General features: G+C 47.7%; 1 protein-coding gene across 4 annotated transcripts in view; it reads right to left on the reverse strand.

Moving 5' to 3' along the window:
- The window catches only part of HMCN1 (hemicentin 1), a 451,947-nt gene that overhangs the window by 246,166 nt on the left and 185,161 nt on the right, over window positions 1–20,620 (reverse strand). For all 4 annotated transcript variants that reach the window (XR_013624351.1, XM_078783554.1, XM_078783553.1 and 1 more), the window contains exons 37-41: window positions 14,792–14,968; window positions 14,534–14,691; window positions 5,037–5,160; window positions 4,715–4,890; window positions 208–304 (exon numbers count right to left, since the gene is read on the reverse strand). Coding sequence is in view for 3 of the 4 variants with exons in the window: in XM_078783554.1 (XP_078639680.1) it covers window positions 208–304; window positions 4,715–4,890; window positions 5,037–5,160; window positions 14,534–14,691; window positions 14,792–14,968 (732 nt within the window). In the remaining variant the exon portion in view is untranslated. The remainder of the gene's footprint in view (window positions 1–207; window positions 305–4,714; window positions 4,891–5,036; window positions 5,161–14,533; window positions 14,692–14,791; window positions 14,969–20,620) is intronic.

Here is a 20,620-nt window from a genome sequence, read left to right on the forward strand (position 1 = left end):
TGGTTGCAACAGCGTGAAGCTATAGGACATCCACGGAGGAGTTGTGCCTCGACGCATTCCCAAGCCACTGTGACATCATACTGAAATACAATATTTTTTTATCTTTCTTGGGAGTATTGTGAATTATAGTGTGTGTACACGCATGTGGCCATGCTCATTAAAGTGTTTCAACCACAACTGTTTAAGAACATCTGGGCTCTGCCTCACCCCAGACAATTACGTTGTAATTTTTTCCGGTCTTGCCAGCAACATTGCTCGCCTCGCATGTGTACCGACCAGAGTCGAGAACTTGGGCTCTTTCAATCTGTGGATGGAAGGTGAACATTTAAGAGTTGCCATTTCAGAAGCAATTGCAATATTACCATTAACAATTAAAAAGTGCTAATAACACGAATAATTACCAATTATATTGTTTTTTCCTGCTTTGTGCTGCTTATAGCGGATGATAATCCAAAAACTATCGGTGGTTACAGATCAGGAGTGGTCTCTTACTACCCGAGAGTGTCCAATCCTATGCCAAGCCCATACATAAAGTGTGTGTAGGTTGCCCTTCGTGTTCGAATAAGGCCTTTCACATGTAACATATGAACCACCTGCTCAGTTTGTTAAAGCTGCTGCCCAGACAGCAACCACATTCTAAAATAGCACAAGCACTGTAACCTGGTGCCGAGGAACCACCAAGAAGAATGGACCTCTTATTACATTTCGCAGCATAATCCCGCACTCATTACAAAAGGTTTGAGGATTTGGTTTGAGAATGCCAGGGGCAGGAAAACGAAGATTGACATCAGTATTGACTGACTCATCTGGAAACCCACAACCTCCTAACTGATGGTCACTGTTCAGTATGGCTTTCGATGTTCGAGGTCAACTGGTGATGTTCTATCCCGAATCACTGAACATGAGAATCGGGCTTTGGATCATCATGGAGAAGCCAGGGTTGTTGCTCTTGATATCTCGAAGGCTTTTGACAAAGTGTGGCACAAGGGCCTCATCCATAAGCTAAAATCATATGGAATCTCTGGAAAATTGCTCGATACAATCTCTGACCTATTTGCAAATCGTCAAATCTCCTTGGTACACAAGGGACAGTTGTCCCCTATCCATAATACGAATGCTGCTGTTCCTCAGGGGTCTGTGTTGGGTCCAATATTGTTCTTGTTATATATAAATTTATCTGCCTGATTGTATTCTTTCTCAATTAAGCATTTATGCAGATGACTCAACACTCTATACTACCTACCCAGGAACAATGTCTACTCCTACCTGGGAGTTAGATATACGGGACTTTAGAAATGACGTAATCCACCCCAGAATGCTCAGCGTGCATGCACATAACCCCTTAGCATCAATGTTGTTATGGCATATTTCCTGATACGAAATATGTTATGGCATATTTCCGAGTTGTGTGTGCAAAATAAAGATTGTTACCTAAAATGTCTCACAAAGCTGCTAAAAGAAGCCGTATATACTTATGAAAGTATATGAAAGCCGTATATGAAAGTACCAAAGAAAAAGGGATGTGGGGCTCTGCACAACGAAAGAGTTGGAGTACTTTCTCAGTTCGCTCAAAGAACATATATTGCTGCTTTCCATACTGCAAAATCCTGACGATGTGGGCTGGTGCAAGGCCCGAAGGATCGTAGATGGCTCGTTATACCCAAACCTCTGACGGATCACTAACCGTGAATTGACGTTGAATCTTGTGAGAGTTCCTCCTGTGATAATGGCAAGCTTGGAGCATCATTACCAACATAAGAACAGCTACCAACTCTTCGACAAAGGAAATCTTTGCGATGTGAAAATACACAAATCTTGTGCCAGATGTTACTCACGTGGCAGCAGGATGTATCAGCTAGACTTAACTGAGGGGAGACAACGTATCTGGTTTGGATGCTTCTTAACTGTGATAGTAACATCATATCTGGAGCTTGTGAATGCACAGAGTGAGTCCGAAATAAAATTTTCAAATGATATTTTCTTTTAATCATGTCATGGGAGTGTGTGACGGGGTTGGGATGGGAGCTGTGAGGGCTGTTATAAATACATTGCTTGTTTGGTTCCGGGGCCACAAGATAAATTGTACTAGACTTTTGCATGTATTGCTAAAAGGAGAAGTGTGTGTTGTGTTGTGTTGTGTTATATACAGTCACATGAAAAAGTAAGTACACCCCATGTAATATTTGACTTTTTCAACATATTTCAACATCCAGCTATTTGATCTTCATTTCAACAATATTGAGAGATAAAGGTGATATAACATAACAAATATCATGAAACATTTACATTTTGTAGTCCATTGTATAATTTAAATAAACATAAATGCAAATTTCGCATGTGGAAAAAGTAAGCACACCCTTGGCTCTAATAGGTGGTATTGCCCCTTTGGCAGAAACAACCTCAAGTCGGCGTTTCTTATAACTGTCTACCAGTCTCTGACATCGACTGGGACAAATTTTTGCCCACACCTCCATGCAGAATTATTTCAGCTGTGCGATGTTTGAGGGGTTTCTTGCATGCACAGCTCGTTTCAAATCCCCCCACAACATCTCGATGGAATTTAGATCCGGGCTTTGACTTGGCCATTCCAGAACCCTCCATTTCTTTCTTTTGAGCCATTCCTTGGTGGATTTACTGGTATGTTTAGGGTCATTGTCATGTTGCAAGGTCCACCTTCGGTTGAGCTTCAACTTTCCGACAGATGGCCTCACATTATCCTCAAGCACCCTCTGGTACAATGAAGAATTCATAGTGGATTCTATGATGGTGAGCTGCCCAGGCCCTGATGCAGCAAAGCTGCCCCAAACCATAATATTTCCACCACCATGCTTTAAAGTTGGTATCAGGTTCTTGTGGTCAAATGCTGTCTTTGGTTTTTGCCAAACATGTCTTCTGGTACTGTGGCCAAAAAGCTCTACCTTTGACTCATCTGTCCAGAGCACATTGTTCCAGAAGTGCTGTTCTTTGCCACGGTGTTCATTGGCAAACTTTAGTCTTGCCCTGATGTTCTTTCTGGACAGCAAAGGTTTCCTCCTGGCACACCTCCCATGTAGATCAAATTTGTGCAGCCTCTTTCTAATGGTAGACTCGTGCACTTTGACATCAACAGTGGCAAGAGCTACCTGTAGGTCCCATGATGACATTCTGGGGTTCTTGGAGACTTCTTTCAGCATCTTGCAGTCTGCTCTCGGGCTGAACTTGCTGGGGCGGCCTGGCCTGAACAAGTTGGCAGTTGTTTGGAATATTCTCCACTTGTAGATGATCTTCCGGACAGTCGAATGATTGATTTCAAATTGTTTGGAGATCTTTTTAAATCCCTTCCCAGACTCATAGGTATCTATAACCTTCTTTCTGAAGGCCCCAGAGAGCTCTTTTGATCTAGGGATGGTGACGCCGCACTCTTCAACAACAAAGAGCAAACCAAACGAAATGTCTGAGGTTTAAATAAGACAGGTTCCTCCAAGATCCTTTCCAACGATGTTCTAATCATTTGCACCTGAACTGGTGCACCTGATTCTAATTTTAGGTATTTGAAGTAGTGATAAATGTAGGGGTGTACTTACTTTTTCCACATGCGAAATTTGCATTTCTGTTTATTTAAATTATACAATCGACTACAAAATGTAAATGTTTCATGATATTTGTTATAATATATCACCTTTATCGATCAATATTGTTGAAATGAAGATCAAATAGCTGTATGTTGAAATATGTGGAAAAAGTCAAAACTTTACATGGGGTGTACTTACTTTTTCCACATGCGAAATTTGCATTTCTGTTTATTTAAATTATACAATCGACTACAAAATGTAAATGTTTCATGATATTTGTTATAATATATCACCTTTATCTATCAATATTGTTGAAATGAAGATCAAATAGCTGTATGTTGAAATATGTGGAAAAAGTCAAAACTTTACATGGGGTGTACTTACTTTTTCACGTGACTGTATTCACTGCCACCATTCGCTTGTATTAACAGGAATTAATAGAAATTTGACACCTCTGATCCATAGATATTTCTCGTATTTCCTACATTTTCGCGAATCCGATTTGCCACCATAAAACATACGTGCTGCTTCCTTGTTTGACTTTCAGCATTTAAAAGGTTTAGACCACAGACTAAGCTTACCACCAGCTTCCCCATAGGTTCACATCCATGGAGAGAAGGAAGTTCTTCCTTAAGCAATTCCCTGCTGAGTGCAATGAGAAAAGCAGTGCCATTGTTGTGACGGAGCTGCTATCCAGGGTACCCTGGGAAGTGACAGCACTTTCCCCAATCTCAGTGGCTGTGTTTGTCTCATCTAAGTCTTGTGTTGTATCATGTATGCTCGTCTGTATGTACATGCATGTGTGTGGCAGCTCCACTATGAGCCTTTGTTAATGTATATATTTTAAAATACTGAAAATTAAACTATTTGAATTACAGATTTTGTGCCAGCAACGGCAGGTTAAAAGTGCTTGTAGAAGCAGAAGCAGAAGCAAGTCGCTGAAAATGCCCACGCAGTGCATGCGTGAAAGGCCTCGTTAGCATTCATACGTCATTTAGAAAGTTGTGTATTTGACAGCTATACTGGGCAGGTATGCCATACAGACTTTCAGAGTTTGTATTTTCTTGTAACGCTGTTACATGACTCTTTTCAGTATAACAATACGTTTAAAAAAACCAAAAAACTTTCACACTATCGAGATTTTTTAAAATAAAAATTTCAACCTTCAATAAGCTTCCATTTAGTGACAATGCAAGGTCAAGCCTGCGAGGTAGTGGGCGCCCATCTTTAAGCCAGGCCAGGGTGGGTGGCGGTATGGCGTCACTGTGGCATTCCAACAACAGGCCTTGTCCTAGGAGTACTGAGAGGTTGCGCTCCTCACCCATGATGTTTGGTGGAACTGCAACCACCAGCAGTGCAAATGAGTGGAATTGGGGAAGGGAGAAGGTGGAGGGGTGCAGTAGAGAAGCATAAAAAATTTTGGGCAAATTATTCTCATCATATTCAACCACAATGCTGATACAATTGTGTAGTGTACTGTCTTACCATAGACACGCAATGTGACGTCATTCCGACCCTCCCCAGCGACGTTCACAGCTACACAAGTATAAAGCCCGGCATCTGATGTCTGAACGTGGCTTAGAGAAAGGATTCTTCCATCAGAACGAATCTGCACAGAAATAAGCCGCACATTTCAATAACAATAAGAAAGTCATTTCAATAACAATGACAAATTCAATAACAAAGTGTCTCAACAAGGCCTCAAGCACAAACGATATTTGGTGATGACCCTTGTTGGCAAAGATTTAATGATTCTCGACTTATGGAATGTTCAGTTAATATAGAAATCAATCCATTCCACATGAAAGGTGTGAATAATAAAACATGTATAATCTCATGTGCCCCCTCTTACCTCAACCATTAATGCTTGCAATGTGCTTATCCTACAGATCATTACTCCACTTGTGAAGCGAAAAGCGAGGTTAAGTAATTGATTCACTTTGTCTGTCTGTCTGTCTGTCTGTCTATAGACATCAGTCTATGATCGAGGAACTACATAATTTAAATTGAGTGTTATATTTTGAACACTGTAGACCATAAATCGTAACATGAATCGGAACACAAACTTGCGGTTTCGTAGTACTTTGGCTCTGAATTTGGAAAATTGTATGGAATATCGTCCTGAGGGTAGTTTTTAAGAGGTGAAGCCACTTCAATATTTTGCTATGTCCATCCTTCCATCAAAATAAAGAAGAAGAACCTTCTAACCCACCCTGTTTAATTCTAAAGGGTAATTCTAATGGGTTGTAAAGGGTGATTTTAAGCGTTCTAAAGGGTAATTTGAATGGGTTTGTTTGTTTCTAGGCTTAACCAATCTCATAGTTAAAATGCAAACCGAGCGCTTCCTTCAGACACAGCTGTGATTTGTTTAGGTTGTCTGCCTGTCTGGCAGTCAAACAAAATTGAAAATCATTCAAAACAGGAAGCTTACTGTTTTTAGGGACAACGTCATGAAGGACAAAAATGGCAGGCACAAATAACTGATTTAAAGTGTTAAATAAGGTGGTGTATAAGATGGTGTATCAACTGCAGTAAATTTCCAAAAACGCTTTTTTCTACAGCTTTTAATACCTTTATTTTATTTCAATTGAATTATATACTTGAACACTGCAGAACACAAATCACTGTGTTGACACTTTATCTTTATATATATGTATATATTTATTTATTTATTTATATTTATATATATATACATATGTAGGAGCTGTGCTCCCACGTAAATCGGAAGAATGGACGCGACAAAAAGCTGGAATTCGTCCGAGTTTCTTTATTGTCACAAAACAACTCGGGTACTCTGAAAAGCCCGTTTATCGGGCAGCAATATATATGCACATTATCCCGGAGCGTTTGCCCGGAAAGGCGAGAGGGGGCATGGCCGGGCGTCCCGGACGCGGCCTGGCAAGTCGAGAGCGGGCCTGCCCGGGCGTGCTGGACGAGCCCGGCATGGTGATCGCTCCGCGTCCTTGGTAGGTGCAAGGCGATTGTGTAAACCCAGCGGTAGCCGCTACACACGTCCCCCAGAATCGACTTGCACCGGTAGGGTCAATTTAAGGGGGGTCCTGATGACCCGCCGAAGCGACCCCTGGAGGGTCGTGGGGGGGGGGGGGGTCCGATCTGGTGGTGGGTGGTCGAGCGGGGGGAACTGTGGACGGGGGGCGGCCTCGCCGCGGAGGAAGGGCCAACCGTGGTGGTCGGTCGACGTCCACGTGCGCCGGTTTGAGGCGGTCCACAGAGATCCGGTCCGACCGGCCGCCAACGTCGACGACGAAGGACTTGTCGCCCCGTCGCAGGACCCGGAAGGGCCCGTCGTACGGCGGCCGGAGTGGCCCCCGGTGCGCGTCATGACGCAAAAAGACGTACTCCGCTGTGCGAAGCGCCGGGGGGACGTAGGACTGGGGGCCGTGGCGGGACGTTGGCACGGGGGCAAATCGTCGGGCGGCCTCCTGGAGGTCCGAGCGCTGGTGTGCGGCGGACCAGGGACTGGTAGCGTCGGGCACGAACTCGCCCGGGACGCGGAGCGGCTGGCCGTAGACGAGCTCGGCGGCGGACGCCCGGAGGTCCTCCTTGGGGGCCGTGCGGAGGCCCAAAAGGACCCACGGCAGCCGGTCGGTCCAACCGTCGTCCTGAAGGCCGGCCATGAGTGCGGCCTTCATGGAGCGGTGAAACCGCTCGCACAATCCGTTGGCTTGGGGGTGGTAGGCCGTGGTGCGGTGCAGCGTGACCCCCAACGAGCGGGCGACCGCGCCCCAAAGTTTGGACGTGAACTGTGGGCCGCGGTCGGACGAGATGTCCGCCGGTGCGCCAAAGCACACGACCCAGGTGGCGATGAACGCCTGCGCCACGTCGGCGGTGGTGGTGGAGGTGAGGGGCACGGCCTCCGGCCACCTGGTGGTCCTGCCCACCATGGTGAGGTGGGTGAACCCCCGCGATGGGGGCAGGGGACCCACCAGGTCCACGTGGACGTGGTCGAAACGCCATGCAGGCACGGTGAAAGGTGCTAGCGGGGCCTGGGTGTGGCGGTGGACCTTGGCCCGCTGGCAGGCCGTGCAGGCATTGGCCCAGTCGCGGACGTTCCATCGAAGGCCGTGCCAGACGAAACGCGCCGACACCAGCTTCTGAGAAGCTTTCCGGCCCGGGTGAGAAAGGCCGTGGATGGAGGCGAAGATGCGGCGCTGCCAGGAAACGGGCACGATGGGGCGAGGCTGGCCCTGGGAGACGTCGCAGAGCAGGACGGTGCCCGCGAAGGGGATGTCGGCCAGGCGGAGGCCCGTGTCCGCCGCCCGGAGGGCCTGCACCAAGGTGTCGGTGGTCTGGTCGGCCGCCATGAGCGCGAAGTCCACGCCGAGGTGGACCGCGTTCGCGCTGGCCCGAGAAAGACAGTCGGCCACGGCGTTGTCTTTGCCGGCGACGTGCCGGATGTCCGTGGTGAATTCCGACATGGCGGAGAGGTGGCGCTGCTGGCGGGCCGACCACGGCTCCGTGACTTTGGCCATTGCGTAGACCAACGGCTTGTGGTCGACGAAAGCCGTGAACGGGCGGCACTCCAGGAGGTGTCGGAAATGGCGAACGGCCAGGAATAGACCGAGCAGCTCGCGGTCGAACGTGCTGTATTTTAACTCGTTCGGCCGGAGTTGCCGGCTGAAAAAAGCGAGTGGCTGCCAAACCCCGTCCACCCATTGTTCATGGACGGCACCCACCGCGTAGTTGGAGGCGTCCGTAGTGAGGGCGATGGGCGCGTTGAGCACCGGGTGAGCCAGCAGCGTTGCGTCGGTGAGGGCCTGTTTTGCGCTCGCGAAGGCCGCGTCCATGGCCGCGGACCAAACGATGTCATGCTTGGCCGGCTTGCCCCGGAGGGCCTCGTAAAGGGGCCGCATGAGCTGAGCAGCGCGGGGCACGAATCGGTGATAAAAACTCACCATGCCGAGGAACTCGTGTAGGGCCTTGATGGAACGGGGACGCGGGAACGTGGTGATGGCCTCGACCTTGGTCGGCAGCGGCACGGCCCCGGTCATGGTGATGCGGTGGCCCAAAAAGTCAACGGTCGTCGTGCCGAAGTGGCATTTGGCCGGGTTGACAATTAAGCCGTGCTCGCTGAGGCGACCGAACAGTGTTCGGAGGTGGAGGAGGTGCTTGGCGCGGGACGTGCTGGCGACGAGGATGTCGTCCAGATAGACGAAAAGAAATGGCAGGTCGCGCAGCACGCCGTCCATTAAGCGCTGGAACGCCTGGGCCGCGTTCTTGAGGCCAAATGGCATCCTCAAAAATTCGAACAGGCCGAACGGCGTGATGACGGCCGTCTTCGGGACGTCGGCCGCCCGGACAGGTACCTGGTGGTATCCCCGTATCAGGTCAATTTTGGAAAATATGACCCGTCCCGCCAAACGGGCGGAAAGGTCCTGGATGTGCGGGATCGGGTACCTGTCGGGGGTGGTAGCGTCGTTGAGGCAGCGGTAGTCGCCACACGGGCGCCATCCGCCCCCCGGCTTTGGCACGATGTGCAGTGGTGAGGCCCACGCGCTATTGGAGCGCCGCACGATGCCGAGGTGCTCCAATGCGTCGAACTCGGCCTTTGCCATGGCGAGCTTGGCCGGGTCGAGGCGGCGAGCCCTGGCGTAGACCGGCGGGCCCGTAGTGGGTATGTGGTGCTCGATCCCATGCAGCACTGCGACGGCCGAAAACGTCGGCCGCGTGAGGGCCGGGAATTCCGCGAGCAGGCGAGCGAACTCGTTCGCCGTCGGGAGGGCGCACGCCAGTTCGGTCGGCGCGGAGCTGCTCATCGTGCACGCCAGGGAGCTGAAGGTCTCGGCGTGGACAAGGCGACGTCGTTTGACGTCGACCAGCAGCCCGTGCGCGCAGAGGAAGTCGGCGCCCAGCAAAGCCATGGGGACGCAGGCGGTCACAAAAGTCCACTGAAAGCGCTGGCTGCCGAAGCAGAGGGTGACATCGCGCGGGCCGAAAGTGCGTATGGCCGAACCATTAGCAGCGACCAAAGAGGGGCCGCAAACGGCGTCCCGCCTATCCTGCTCGGAGGCGGGTATGACGCTCAGTTGGGCGCCGGTGTCACAAAGGAAACGCCGCCCGGACGCTTTGTCCCGAATAAAAAGCAAGTTGCCCGAGTGGCCGGCGCTCATGGCTGGGAATGAACGCCGGCCCGGCCGTTTCCCGACTTGCCGAAAGTGCACGGGGGTCGGCACGTCCGAGCCTTGTGTCCGAACCTGGCGTGGTAAGAACACCACGCCTGGTCAGGTGGAGGCCCCGGCCGTCGTGTCGGAAGCGGTCGGCGCGGCGTGGCGGCCGCCAGTTGCACCGGCAGTTCGGCCTCCAACCGCGCAGGGCGCTCGGGCATCGTGGGCGTCGCCTCAGACGGCGGCAGGCTCCAGGTAGCCGCGCCGATGTGTTGGCCCGCCGAGGAGATCTTATCGGCTTCCCTGGCGAGGGCGTGGGGATCGGTGATCGATGTGCCAGCCAGGGCGAGGCGTACCGGGTGAGGCAGCTGGCGAAGGAACAGCTCGCGGAACAGAAAATCCGGAGAGTGCTCACCGAGCAACGAGAGCATATAGTCCATGCGCTCGGACGGGCGCGTGTCACCGAGCTCGGGCAGGTCGAGCAGGCGCCGTGCGCGTGCCGCCGGTGAGAGGGCGAAAGCGTCGAGGAGGAGCGTCTTCAGCACGTCATACTTGTCAGCAGCCGGCGGGTGCTCGAGGAGGCTCAGGCCGCGGGCCGCGGTGGCAGAACCGAGCCCTGCCACGACGTGGTGGAAGCGGGTGTCGTCCGCGGTGATGCCTCGCAGGCCAAACAGCCGCGTGAGCCTCCCAGAAGGTAGGCAGTTTAAGAGTCACTGCCGTGTCCATGTCGGTAGGTCACCAGTGAAGGAGCTGCGCTCCAACGCGAGTCGAAAGAATTGACGCGACCAAAGACGGAATTCGTCCGAGTTGTTTTAATGAAACAAAACAGCTCAGGTATTCTGACAAGCCCGTTTATCGGGCAGCAATATATATACACATTTATGCCGGGGCGTTTGCCCGGGAAAACCGAGACCGGGCATGCCCGGGTGTCAAGGGCGAGTCCTGGAAAGGCGAGTCTGGACATGCCGGGGCGTCCTGAACGCGGCCTGGCAAGTCGAGGCTGGGCGTGCCCGGGTGCTCTGGGCGAGCCCTGGAAAGGCGAGAGCGGGCATGCCCGGGAAAGACGAGACCGGGCGTGCCCGGGAGGTTCGGGCGTGCCTGGGAACAGCGAGTCCGGGCATGCCCAGGAGAGGCGTGTCTGGGCCCGTCCGGACGAGCCCTGCATGGCGATCGCGCCCTGGCCGCGTCCTGGCAGGTGCAAGGCGATTGTGTACATTCAGCGGGAACCGCTACATACATATATATATATATATATATATATATATATATATATATATATATATATATATATATATATATATATATAATCGTTAGATTAAATAAGACGCGGACGTAGCTTCAGGACGTCGATCTTTAATTGTCGACAAGCTTTCGACCAACAAAGGTCTTCTTCTGAGTCGGCCCCAAGTTCAACGGAACTTCGGACTTCCGTTGAACTTGGAACTTGGAACGGACTTCCGTTGAACTTGGGGCCGACTCAGAAGAAGACCTTTGTTGGTCGAAAGCTTGTCGACAATTAAAGATCGACGTCCTGAAGCTACGTCCGCGTCTTATTTAATCTAACGATTATTTATTCACTGCAAATGAGACGCCCTGCTCGTACTGTGGAGTTTCTACTATTTCTTACAGTTATATATATATATATATATCAGTCACTATGCGACCTTCATATCATCAGTGGAGAACCGCCAGCAAGGTGTCCCATACAGCTGCTGCTGCACCTTGCTGGGAGCGATAAGCACCGCCTGCCACGCGGTGACGTTATCTCTGGTATCCACTCATCATATGGAGTCGACCTGGTTGCGGTTGGGAGTTACTAATAATGGTATCTGTAATCTGGTTCTCCAACCTAATGAGCGGACAACATGACGTCATCGCCATGCACGTCCGCCTTGCCTGCAAAGTTCCAGAGGAACCATCTAGCAGTGCGTCATTACGGATTATAAATACAGATACTGTCACAAGTGCATGCAAAACTCACAGTTACCGACCTGGTTTCGCCCTTGTTGGGGCTTCATCAGGGCAACGCAGTGAGGCTTTCCATACACTTGTAACTCTGTGACCCTTTCGGTTCTCCACTGATGATATGAAGGTCGCATAGTGACTGATATAAAAACCGAAAGGGTCACAGAGTTACAAGTGTATGGAAAGCCTCACTGCGTTGCCCTGATGGAGCCCCAACAAGGGCGAAACCAGGTCGGTAACTGTGAGTTTTGCATGCACTTGTGACAGTATCTGTATTTATAATCCGTAATGACGCACTGCTAGATGGTTCCTCTGGAACTTTGCAGGCAAGGCGGACGTGCATGGCGATGACGTCATGTTGTCCGCTCATTAGGTTGGAGAACCAGATTACAGATACCATTATTAGTAACTCCCAACCGCAACCAGGTCGACTCCATATGATGAGTGGATACCAGAGATAACGTCACCGCGTGGCAGGCGGTGCTTATCGCTCCCAGCAAGGTGCAGCAGCAGCTGTATGGGACACCTTGTTGGCGGTTCTCCACTGATGATATGAAGGTCGCATAGTGACTGATATAAAAACCGAAAGGGTCACAGAGTTACAAGTGTATGGAAAGCCTCACTGCGTTGCCCTGATGAAGCCCCAACAAGGGCGAAACCAGGTCGGTAACTGTGAGTTTTGCATGCACTTGTGACAGTATCTGTATTTATAATCCGTAATGACGCACTGCTAGATGGTTCCTCTGGAACTTTGCAGGCAAGGCGGACGTGCATGGCGATGACGTCATGTTGTCCGCTCATTAGGTTGGAGAACCAGATTACAGATACCATATATATATATATATATATATATATATTGTTACTGATCGCGGATTAAGATGTTATTTACCGAGCGGTGGTATTGCCGCGACCGTTACAGGATCCCTGACTCACCCGATTCACCCAGAACTTTGGCCGTATCGCACCGCAGCTGCTCAATGAGGGAAAAGACGAAAACGACGAATGCAAAGAGGAAAAGGAATAAAACGAATAGACGGACAGAAGAGTAATTGGATTTATTATTTACACAAGCAAAAAGGAGCAATCAAGGTTTATTTACAACACATAAGACGCAGGTGACACAGTGCAAATTTTAGCTTACCTACAGACTTAATTAAATACCCAGGGACAGAACAAACAAAACAAACTCACGTACACAAGAAGGATGGAAAGGCAGGAGGTGGATGGCTGGAGGGAGAGGGAGGTCCAAGGGGGTCCTGCAGCTCAACCGGCGCGTTTAGCAGCCGCCGTTCCTTTTCGGCCCTGCTCCAAACCGCCGTTCAGGCCCCAAGTGGCTGTTGGGTGTTCTTGCTGCTGCGGCCTCCGCTGCGGTCCCAGGACTTGTCTGACTCGTTGGTCCAAACCCTCAACTCTTTCTTGGTCCCTCACTCTTTACCACCGACTCCTCACCGCAACCAACGCAACCACTTGACCACCACCACCGACTCCTCACCGCAACCAACGCAACCAACTGACCACCGACTCTACTGACTGACTCTTCACCACTCTCCACTTGACGACCGACTCTCAACCAACTCAGACCAACTCACGACTCACTTCCGTGCGCGCCTTTTATAGCGCCTCCAGCGATTAAGCCGCCGGCGTTTTGGACACGCCCATCGGGGTGCTCACCTCGGCCCTGGTTGGTCGCGCGACCCTCGGGCTCCGCCCTGGATGACGACGGGCGGGCACGCCCCTCCTCCCCTCTATGACGAGGTGGAGACACGCCTTTCTTCCCCGACTCGAGCCTCGTGGTCAATGGCGGTTATTGGAGGGGAGGTAATTGAGAATCGAGGGCTCAGCAATGACGAAAGGGGATGTGATAGGAAATGGAGGTTTTGGGGATGGGAATGAAAGGGGATCTATTCTCTTTCACTGGTGCAATGGAGTACTTCAATTAATGGGAGACATAGCCTTACCCTAGAACACAGAATAAGAGATAACTATCAACAGGGGTATTCTATTACTTGGCTGACGTGTATGCTTGTGGACTAATTATGGGATGCCCTTTCACCTTTACACAGCTCCGGAGGTAGGGGGGCGCAGAATAACCAATAATAATAATAGTACAGCACACAATCAAAAAAATACAATCCTCATCTCCGCAACAATATATATATATTACGACATTTTACCTCGTCTCGACCAATCAAATTTTCTGCTCTGGGTCTGGGAGGTCAGCGGTTCAAACTGTGGTCGAGTCATACCAAATAAGTTTAAAATGGTACGTGCTGCTTCCTTGCTTGATGCTCGGAATTAAAAAAGGATAGAGCATGGACAAAACCATAAGTTGGTAATAATAGCACAAGCTTTGATGGGCCTATGCCTGGTGTTGGCTTAGCGGTTAGGGTGCCGGCTTGGGATCCTAGGATCCTGGGTTCGAATCCCGGTCGATTGCTGGATTGCTGAATTAACGCCAGGGGGGTTGACTCAGCCTGTCATCCTTCCGAGGTCGGCAAATTGAGTACCAGCTTGCTGGGATGAATGATCCCGGTGTGTACCCCGGTTTAGAATAGGTACACTGTATCCCTGCGCATCGTAAGAGCGTGACCAAGGGTTGGCGTCAGGAAGGGCATCCGGCCATAAAAACATTGCCTCAAACAGGGAACCATGATTGTCATGGGGCCCGCAAGGCTAACCCCCGCTCTAGCAGGGAAAATGGCCTTAAAAACGATCATTCAATTCATTCTTTAATGGGCCTAATGGCCTCCTCCTGCATCAAAGTTCCTTGTAAGGTTATTAATCACTCGGTTATTGAAACTAAGGATGTCAAAACGGTGATGTATTCATCATATGATACTGCATCACATCGAGGGGATGCAGGGATAGAGTCATGTGGAGTAAAAAGCCAACCTGTAAAGCATTATTTCCAGGAGTTGATGAAATTGGGATGCCATCTTTGAGCCAAGATAGGTTTGGAGTTGGAACTCCACTAGCCTCACATTGCAGCTGTACTGGCTCACTCACCATCACCACCACTTCCTCGGCATCAACAACCACATGCGGTTGTGCTGCATTTGTAAAAGATTGAGCAAACAGGTAAAAAGTTAGTGCGTTATGACAACACTGAGTAAAAACAATTGATAGCACAAAGTGAGGTGGCTCACAGACCATAGATGTTCAGGTTAAAATCTCGCACGTCCCTTCCAGCGATGTTATCGGCTACGCATCGGTAGTAGCCAGAATCCAGCAACTTGAGCCTTGTGATCATCAGCACCTGGCCCTCATCTTGTATCGTCGCTCCTGCCTGACTCCGCACCCTTTGCCCATCTTTAAACCATGTATTCACTGTAAGGATATCAGAAGGGGCACAGTGATAAAAGAGAACAGTGATGTAAAACCCCAAGTACTTCTCCCATAGTTCAAGAGTTGTTTAAAACCCCAAGTACTTCTCCCATAGTTCTAGAGTCGTTTAAAACACCAAGTACTTCTCCCAGAGTTTAAGAGTTCTGTAACATGCAGGTTCCTCTCCCATAGTTGATGTATCTTGTAAAACTCCAGGTTATTTCCCTATAATTCAAGAGTTCTGTAAAATCCAAGTACTTCTCCCATAGTTCAAGAGTTCTGTAAAATCCAAGTACTTCTCCCATAGTTGAAGTACCTTGTAAAGCTCCAGGTTATTTCCCCATAGTTCAAGATTTCTGTAAAACCTCAGGTTCAGCTCCCTCGTTCATGTATCTCATAAAACCTGCGGTTCAGCTCCCATAGTTTAAGTATCCTGTAAAACCCCAGGTTCTTAGCCCATAGTCCAAGTATCTCATAACACCCCAGGTTCTTCTCCCATAGTTCAAGTATCTTGTATAACCTCAGGTTCTTCTCCCTTAGCTAAAGTGTTCTGTATAACCCCAGTTTCTTCTCCCTCAGTTAAAGCATTTTGGATAACCTCGAAGGTACTTCTCCAATAGTTCAAGCGTTTAGTTACCTCCACCACCGAAGGTGGATGAAGGTTATGTTTTCACCCCTGTCTGTTTGTCGGTTGGTCTGTTTGTACTTGCTCGTACAAGTATATTGGTTGGTCTTGTGCGTTATTCTGTCTGCCTGTCTGTATGTCAAATGCCTACAGGTCACAATTTCAAACCGATCTTAATGAAACTTCAGCAAATGGTGGAGTTGGTCATAAGAAAGAAGCCTATTGATTTTGAGATCAAAAGGTCAACATAGGCCATACATAGGCCATACATTGTCAAATTTATAAAATCCTCAATTTTCATCCGATTGACTTTATATTTGAAGATAATTTACATATCAGGTCATTGAATTTAACCACCAATTATTTTTGAGGTAAACATAGGCGAAAGATCAACAACTTAAGGTGGAATTTCAAAAATTCCTCAATTTCATCCGATTGACTTGAAATTTGAAGAGGATTTGCATATTACATCACTGAATTCAACCACCAATTATATTTAGGTCAGCATAGGCCAAAGGTCAACAACTTTAGGTGACGTTTCTAAAATCCTCAGTTTTCATCTGATTGACTTGAAATGTGAACAGTATTTGCATATCCAGTCACTTAATTCAACCACCAATTATATTTAGGTCAGCAAAGGCCAAAAGGTCAACATAGGCCAAAGGTCAACAACTTTAGGTGACGTTTCTAAAATCCTCAGTTTTCATCTGATTGACTTGAAATGTGAACAGGATTTGCATATCCAGTCACTGAATTCAACCACCAATTATATTTAGGTTAGCAAAGGCCAAAAGGTCAACAACTTTAGGTGACGTTTCTAAAATCCTCAGTTTTCATCAGATTGACTTGAAAGTTGAACAATATTTGCATATTCAGTCACTTAATTCAACCACCAATTATTTTTGAGGTGTAAAGGTGAAAAGGTCAACATAGGCTAAATTTCTAAAATCGTTAATTTTCATCTAATCGACTTGAATTTTTTTTTTTTTTTTTTTTTTGTATACTGAATCGAGGCTCGTGAAAGAGCTAACATTTACTTCACAAACAAATCAACCAGACAAACAAAATATATAAAAAGAGGGAGCGGAAGACAAGATGGGGAGAGAAGGGGAAGCACACAAACACAACATTTGAGGGCAGGGAGATGTGTGGGAGGGAGAGGGCTTGGGGGGAGGAGGCGTGGGAAGTGCCTTCAAAAAAGGGAAGGAAGCTTCAAAAGCTTCAAAAAAGCTTGAAGCTTGGGAAGCTTCAAAAATTTGAAGAGGATTTGCATCTCAGATCACTAAATTCAACTAACAATTATTTTTGAGGTCAACATCGGCCAAAAGATCCACATAAGCCAGGGGAAACAACTTATTTTAGGGATTTCGCAAGTATCATGCTACGCACAACATATTTCTTGTTACCTCAACCACCAAAGGTGGATGGAGGTTATGTTTTCACCCCTGTCTGTTTGTTTCTTTGTGAACAAGGTATCTCAAAAGGTTGTGGACAGATTCGGACGAAATTTGGCAGAGAGTTAGTGTATGTGACACGGACGAAATGATTAGATTTTGGTGAAGAATCGGATTCGGATCCGGCTACGAGAATTTTTAAAGTGATTCTTCACCATTGGGAGATTGGGACAAAAACAAAACGTAGCAGGATATCTCAAAAAGTTGCGGACGGATTTGGACGAAACTTGACGGCCAGGTTGTGTGTGTGACAAGGCTGAATCGATTCGATTTTAATGAAGATCTGACTAAGGATTCGGATACGAGAATTATTTCGTTTTTAAGTGATTCTTCACCATTGGGAGATAGGGCTAAAACTGATACATGGCAGGATATCTCAAAAAGTTCTGGACGGATTTGGACGAAACTTGGCGGGCAGGTTGGGTTGTTGTTGTTTAGAATGCAGCCTGTGGCGTCTGGTTGCATCATTTCTCTGGAAGCGCGTTTGTGCCGCTGATGCAGTGCCCCAATTAACAGTGAGCTGGTACTCAATGTGCCGACCTTGGAAGGATGACAGACTGAGTCAACCCCCTTGGCGTTAACTCAACGATCGACCGGGATTCAAACTCAGGATCCTGGGATTCCAAGCCAGCACCCTAACCATTAAGCCAACATCAGACAAGGCAGGTTGGGTGTGTGACAAGGACGAGTCGATTCGATTTTGGTGGATCCGAATACCGACCCGGATACAAGAATTCTTAAATGTTTAAGCGGTTCTTCACAATTGAGATATAGGGCCAAAAACGATATATATCTCGATATTTCAAAAAGTTGTCGACGAGTTATGACAAAACTTGGTGGACGAGTTGGTTAGGTGACGAGAACAAGCCGATTCGATTTTAGTTCAGGACCGAATCCAGATCTGGCCTATCAGTGAGATACAAAACGTACACTGTTCAGCCTGGTGGAGGTATGTGCTCTACCGAGTGCCGTTCTAGTTTCAATTGTGTTTGCTTTTGCATTTTGAGAAATAATAATGACGTCATTTAAACTAGAGCTTCCAGGGAAGCAGAACTCAACTGAACTGACTGGACAACTTTAATGCCGGCCTATGGCGGCCATTTTGTGACAGATCGGGTTGACATGCGATAGCAACGTACCTTGTGTGGTAAGAGTCTCACACACTAAGTTTGATCAAAATCAATAAATATTTGTGGACGTTAAAGTCTTAGAGTTAAAGTCTTAACGTCGTTTCGAAGCTGAAAACAATATGGCGGCCATTTTGTGACGGATCTGGTTGGAATGCAATAGCAACCTACCTTGTATGATAAGGGTTAAACATTCTAAGTTTGATCAAAATCTGTTAATATTTGTGGACGCTAGAGTGTTAACGTCGTTTTCATGACCAAAAACAAAATGGTCGCCTATGTCCGCCATTTTTCAACGGATCGAGCTGAAATGTAATACCAACCTGGTCCTTGGGGTAAGGATGTTGCATGTCAAGTTTGATCAGAATCGGTCGATATTTGTGGATGCTGGAGTGTTAACGTCGAAAAGTTAACTGACGACAGACGACGACGAAGACGACGACAGACGACGGACGCCGGAGGGTTCAGTATGTGATGAACTCAACTGGTCCAAGTCCAGTTGAGTTAAAAACGCAAACGCTTGCATATCTCAGAAAACCATCAATTTTGTCATTTCAAGCAAATTTTAACACAAAACTATTTGTAGCTTTATTTCTCCACCATTGCCAGGGAAAGTAATCTACGCTAGCTATATTATGGAGTCTCTGTTGTGCAATAGAAATGTCTCCTCATCACAGTCAAAGCTCTGCCACGTTTGTGTCTAAATAAATATATGTGTGAATGATTGAAGGTTGTTTATGGTATTGGTGAATAAATGCCTGCGTGAATGACAAAAGGTATCTGGCTAGCTTGCAGGACAAACTATATATCAGCTTATTGGCTTTATAAGTAATCACACTGACGGATTAGGGGGAGCAATCACCCAGATTCCAAGCGAAGAGGGGGCCTATGCTGGGGTGGATTGTCATTATAATCGCGTCAGACACTGTGCTGTCACCCATGGAGAAATCCAACTCAGGCATCCTGGTCATCATTGATCAGCTAATCAGTGCCTTGAAACATAAAAGGAAATCAACAATACGTTTGGATTCATGTCCAAGCTAAACCATGCGACGGTTTCCCCCGCACCCCTCCCACTACCCGAAGCTCCTTCAATTCCACTACCCCCTCCTGCTCCTATTAATATGGAGCAGGATGACACCTGCACAGCACAAGTTACCTCAGAGCCCCAAGAACCAGGAATTGAAAGTTTCCCAGACAGTGGTTCCGACATGTCAGATGAGGAATCTTACGAAATTGAGGAGTTCCCTACAACAAGCGAATCCAACGTCTTACCAGCCCAAATATTGAAATTCCTCAACCACACTTTTAGAAAGAGACACGTAGACATTAAAGATCACTTCTCTGACCTGCACGGGTTTATCGACACGGCAAGGAACATCATCCGCCGGCCTAGCGACCACCATTTCACAGAAGCCCAATGTAGCAGGCTGAAAAAGTACATTGTGAGAGCAAAAGATGAACAAAACAAATGAGATTTGGAAGCTTAAATATAAATGGTGGCGCGAGTCAGCTGCGCAAACTCCAAGTGGTGAACCTTGCACTACAGAAAACTTTAGACGTACTTTTCTTGCAGGAAACCCACACTACGCCAGCATCCCATGCAGAATGGAACCGGATGATGAAAACGACCAATTTTTTTAGTGATTCCAATTCCCGAACTGCGGGTGTGGCTTTTCTTTTGAATCCCCATTTCCATCCATCAAAACTTTCCTTTAAAAACATAATCCCGGGGCATCTAGCCTCCCTAGAATTTGTTATTAATAACACAAATTTTACTTTGTTGAACGTTTATGCCCCTTCAAATAGCACTGAGCGGCAACGCTTCTACGCTAGATTAGGGCCTTATATGTGGCAAATAGACCTGCACAGGTGTATTGTAATGGCAGGTGACTTTAACTGCACTCTACAACCAAACCTAGATAGGAACGGTGCGGAGCCCCATCCCGGACCAGCTAAATTATTAGCAGAGATAATAAGGGATTTTAAGCTTCAGGATCTTTGGCGGCAACAAAATCCCACGACGCATCAATTTACCTGGAGCAAGATCACAAACAACCAAGTATCCCTAGCTAGGCTCGACCGGATCTATATAAATTCACCATTTTTTAATCTCTCCCCTACTACTGGAATTTTGCCTTCTGGTTTTTCAGATCACCATTTAATTACTGTGAATTACCATTCACATCTGTCCTTGAATCGCCATTCTTTCTGGAAGCTTAATGTCACCATCTTAGAAAACCCCTCCTTTAGGGCTGCTTTCAAAGACGTATGGTCTGTTCTATTAAATCAAAAACACCAGTTTACAGATCAGCGTTTGTGGTGGGACAACATAAAGGCCCAATGTAGAGGATTTTGTCAACAATTTTGTTTCCTAAGAACACAAGAGGAACGTAGAACAAAGGCTACTTTAGAAAAGGAAATTCTACAAATTCAAACAAATTTAAAA

Source organism: Myxine glutinosa, chromosome 8, assembly GCF_964187855.1.
Source record: "Myxine glutinosa chromosome 8, kmMyxGlut1.1, whole genome shotgun sequence".
Classification (NCBI taxonomy): domain Eukaryota; kingdom Metazoa; phylum Chordata; class Myxini; order Myxiniformes; family Myxinidae; genus Myxine; species Myxine glutinosa.